General features: G+C 40.5%; 1 protein-coding gene across 1 annotated transcript in view; it reads left to right on the top strand.

The window, feature by feature from the left end:
* The window catches only part of dpp10 (dipeptidyl peptidase like 10), a gene marked incomplete at its 3' end in the record, with an annotated part of 1,190,700 nt that overhangs the window by 832,722 nt on the left and 352,978 nt on the right, over positions 1–5,000 (top strand). Inside the window, exons 9-10 of the mRNA XM_084314814.1 lie at positions 1–117; positions 1,281–1,435. The exon at positions 1–117 is cut by the window's left edge and continues 4 nt beyond it. Coding sequence (XP_084170940.1) covers positions 1–117; positions 1,281–1,435 — 272 coding nt within the window. The remainder of the gene's footprint in view (positions 118–1,280; positions 1,436–5,000) is intronic.

The raw sequence follows: 5,000 nt of genomic DNA, 5'->3' as shown, positions 1-5,000 counted from the left end.
ACATTTTTGAGAACAATATCTACTACCAGTCAGACGTCAAGACCAACTCCCTCAGACTGACATCCTCGGGAAAGGAAGGGGTCATCTTCAACGGGATCGCTGACTGGCTTTATGAAGGTAGGTACTGGCGTATGATTCACAGAGTACTTCATGTGAAGTACTTGAAGTGTACTTCATGTGAAGTTCTCATTAAAGTGAAAAGGTGCAGGCCTGTATAAAGAAATCTGAAGATATTTCTGGTTATGATGATTAGGACTTTTTTATGAAACATACTGCATGCATACAGTACATATATCTCATCACTCTTACCCATACTGTACGAACTCTGAACTATGTTGCCTATACCTGCCTACTGCCTTCACTGTCTACAACATATACCTCAACCTATAGTCTACCCATATGATATGATAGCTGTACTTATCATGGCACATGCTGTATGATAGCATGTACAATGATGATGTATATACCATATATACTGTATATATTTATATATTTGCTGTATATATATATATATACAGATGCCAACTTATCTCTCTTGTACTGTACTTGTGCAGTATGATGCCAATACATTTGAATCTAATTAAATCAAATCAAATACAGCTGGGATTTAAAGAACATGTTTTAAAGAACCCCTCCAGATGTAGTTTAAACCCTTACAATATGTCTATAATAATACTAATAATAATAATTATATATTACATTACACGTATGAATTATAGTATTATTTAATTTAACACAAACACACAAGGATGGATAGGGGTCTCAGAGAAAGCAGAGACGTGTCTTGAGGTGGGAGGAAAACTGAGAGAGACTCAGAGAGAGATGAGAGATGTGGAGTCTCTAATGTCTTGGGGGAGCGATTTCCAGAGTCTGGAGAAGAGCTCTGTCCCAAAACTGTGAGAGAGAGAGAGAGAGAGAGAGAGAGAGAGAGAGAGAGAGAGAGAGAGAGAGAGAGAGAGAGAGAGAGAGCGAGAGAGAGAGAGAGAGAGAGAGAGAGAGAGAGAGAGAGAGAGAGAGAGGGGGGGGGGCAGATCAAATGTGGCAGAAAGAGGATTTGACAATTTGGCAAAATATGTTCTTTTTAAGTAAACTACTGAAAGCAGCATCTCCACACCTTGACCCTTGTTAAAGGTCCCGTATTGCAGAAAAACTAACTTTTTCAGCGGTTGTGCAAAATACTCCAGGGGCAGATTGAATAAATAACACTGCTTATTATTATTGCAAGATTAATTTCCATTGAGAGAAGAGTGAGCGTTGCTCTTGTGTCTTGATGTGAACAGAGGAGATCCTCCAGACACACGTGGCTCACTGGTGGTCCCCCGACGGCGAGAGGCTGGCCTTCCTGGTGTTCAACGACAGTCTGGTGCCGAACATGGCTCTACCACGCTTCACCGGCACCATCTACCCCAAGGGGAGGCAGTACCCTTACCCAAAGGTAAGTGTTGTTAATGAATGGAGGCTGTATTAACCTTCTGTCGTGTTGCAGTGAAAGTTCAAGTTCAAGTTCAAGTTATTTAATAGTTGTCATACAGAAGTACAGAATACTTTCATACAAAATGCTTCTTACTGTTACGCTCCAGAGACTGTGCTAGACAAGATAGTATCAAATAACATAATAACATAATATAGCATGAATTTAGAAGAAGAAAATGAGGTCACAGTGTTCGGTATAGACATATGTACAATGTTCTGAGTTACCATATAATATACAATACACAATACTATGCAGTGTACTAATGTACAGTACTATCTAGTGCAAAGCAGAAATGGGATGAGGTACAATTTTAGGTACAATTTACAGTAAGGTGTACGAGTTGTAGTGCAATCCTTCATCCATAAATATAAAGTGTGGGGAGTGGGTGCTACAGTGTGTTTGTTTAAAGTGGGTGTGTGCTATAAAGTGTGGGGAGTGGGTGCTACAGTGTGTTTGTTTAAAGTGGGTGTGTGCGTGTGGATGTGTGTGCCATGTGTGTTTGGTGGTTGTTGTTGTGTAGTGTTCATTCATTGTTCGTTTAGCAGCCTGATGGCCTGGGGATAGAAGCTACTTCTGAAAGGGTTAACCTTCTGTCGTGTGGCAGTGAAAGGGTTACCCGGCTGTTGTGTGGCAGTGGAAGGGTTAACCTTCTGTGTATTGTCGCAGTGAAAGGGTTAAACGTTTTGGTAGCACGGCAGTGAAAGGGTTAAGTGGGGGCAACAGTGGCTCAGGAGGTAGAGCGGTCGTCTGGTAATGAGAAGGTTGGCGGCTCGATACCCGCCCCTCTCTGGCAGCGTGTGGAAGTGTCCTTGAGCAAGACACTTAACCCCTAATTGCTCCCGATGAGCAGGTTGGCCTCTTGGATGGTTGCCTCCACCGTCGGTGTGTGAATGTGTGATGTTGCCCCCATGTTTGATTCAGTTATCCAAATTTAAATAAAAAAAACGTTTAAATCCTTGTCCACACGGCAGGGTTTTAAAAAAGACCTCCGCCCAGACGTAAATGCAGAAACAAATAGAAATAGCTCCAACAAGCATGCCGGGCCAGTAGGTGGCGATAAGCAATATCTCAAATACCATAGAACAGGGGTTCCCAATAGGCAGTCCTATTTTTTATGTTGCCTGGCAAAGTTCTATTAATCAAAAAATATATACTATGTATGCTTCTACTATGACAATAGCGGCCACTTTTATTATGAAATTCGTAGCGCAGATAACTTTTATATGAAACAGGAAACACCTCCACCAGTGCCTTGGCCTCGCCACAACATCATATCAGCCCAACTTTGAAAACTGGCATTTGCGCGGAGATGCCATTTTTCGCATTGACACGCTCTGATTTCCATACCATGGTTTCTGCTTGATCCGAATATAATATTTTTTGTTTTAAAATAGCATTTTGGTTGTTAGATTTGTTTTAACATTTTTAATACTTTCCGTGCCGGAGGTCGGGTGCCCCAGAACCTGGTTTCAACCGGAAAAAATGTGCCGGAAGGTTTGGATTCTTACATATCTCGATGTGATTTATCTAGAAATATCTACAGCAAGAATTTTAGGTGTCAGTGAATCCAAAATTGCAATGTGGTTAGAAGTGGTGGAGAGAATAAAAGCTAGAATATGAATTGTAGGAGCAAATGATAATGGATGGATTATCCAAGTGGGGGTCTGGGGGGGGGGGGGGGGGGGGTGGGGGGGGGGGAGCGAGCGAGAGCATAATTGTGTAGGGTATTAGATAGCAAGTATTAGGTGTATATCTCGTATAATACATTTAATTAAATGGTGATTTCATTGGATGTGTACTGTTAATTAATGCTTGTATATCTAATTTTATGTTGTTATGTTTATGTTTATGTGTATGTTTAAAAAATAATAAAAAAATAATATATAAAAAAATAATAAAAAAAAATTGTTTTAAAATAGCATTTTGGTTGTAAGATTTGTTTTAACATTTTTAACACTTTCTGTGCCGGAGGTCGGGTGCCCCAGAACCCTGTTGCGTGCCAGCGTCCACTTCAATGATAGAGCTCTCATATTTGCGAAGGCATAAACTACATCTTAAAGTATGGCTATGTGTATAATCTGGCCGTCGCTTGTCAATGACTTGTTTGCAGTCAACATTGTCGAAACGGATTGTTTTTTAATCGGTTCATTTCCGTTTTATACCATTTTGAAAAACTCTAGTTTTTGAAAGTTTCAGGAAAATATAAAGATTCTGTCATAAACGCCCTTTACTGGAATATTCTGGAATACACAAAAACATTGTAATTTTTCGGCCTAGTTATGAATCGTTTTCAAATAAACGCTAGATTATCGATAGTATGTGTACCAGTGGAGGTTTCTCTATGACAACACGTGAAACACAAATTCACTCATAATTCATAATTATTATTAATTTACATATACCTATATATATATATCTATATATATCTTTTATTACATTTTTCTTTTTTCTTTTTTTTCTTATTTTATCTGGGTTGAACATGATTTGTGGAACTCCCTCTGGTGTTGTGGTCGTGGTATTCACTGACCTTTGGGAAGTATTTCGACATGCACATGGGTATCTTAGTGGTGTAGTGTATCTTGTAGACCAGGCCCATTGCAAGTTGCTGTACTCTGTCGTCTACTCTAAGCCATCCTAGGTTGTCAAAGTGGACAGGGGTGAGGTGGGTTTTAGGAGTAACGTCAAGCAGTAGTCTGACCAGTTTGTTTTGTGATGTTTGTAATCTTGTTTTTAGTGCCTTTGAGGTGCTTTGGTACCATGAGGTGCAAGCATAGTCGTAGTACCCTTGAATGAGTGCTCCTGTTAGAGTCTTCAAGGTATTCTTGTTTACCAGAGAGGAGATCCGGTACAGGAATCTAGTTCGTTGGTTGACTTAGTTTTATTACATTGGATCCCATTTTGTCACAGGAAAGATTTGCCTCTATAGGATGGAACCCAGGTAGGTAATTTCATCTTTCCTTTTAAGATAAGATAAGATATTCCTTTATTGATCCCCTTGGGGAAATGCAGGCATCATAGCAGCATGGGGGAAGGGGGGGGGGGGGGGTACAGGTAGTGAAAACAACACAAGCAGTGTAAACAAATGTCAATATAATTTACTATCTAACTAACTGAAATATACATAATTCATTATTCACAGTATCACAGTAACCACATAAGGTGCAGTATGCATAAGGTAGTGTTATTGTCCTACTTGGGTTCCTATTAGTTCTAGGTCGATGTCTGGCAGCAGTCGCTGCCCACTGTTGTGGAGCCTGATGGCCACTGGTATGAAGGACTGTCCGAGGCGGTTAGTTGAGTGTCGGGGGGGTATGAGTCTGTGGCTTCCTTGTCACCTTCACCTAATATGTTTTGATCTGGTCAGGTGCGCTGTCACCTAAAATGTTTTGATCTGATCAGGTGCGCTGTCACCTAATATGTTTTGATCTGGTCAGGTGCGCTGTCACCTAATATGATTTCATCTGGTCAGGTGCGCTGTCACCTAATATGATTTCATCTGGTCAGGTGCGCTGTCACCTAATATGTT

This window comes from Notolepis coatsorum (assembly GCF_963971535.1).
Source record: "Notolepis coatsorum genome assembly, chromosome: 5".
Taxonomy (NCBI): domain Eukaryota; kingdom Metazoa; phylum Chordata; class Actinopteri; order Aulopiformes; family Paralepididae; genus Notolepis; species Notolepis coatsorum.
Note: the sequence above shows the minus strand (reverse complement) of the source record. Positions and strands in the feature narration are given on the sequence as shown.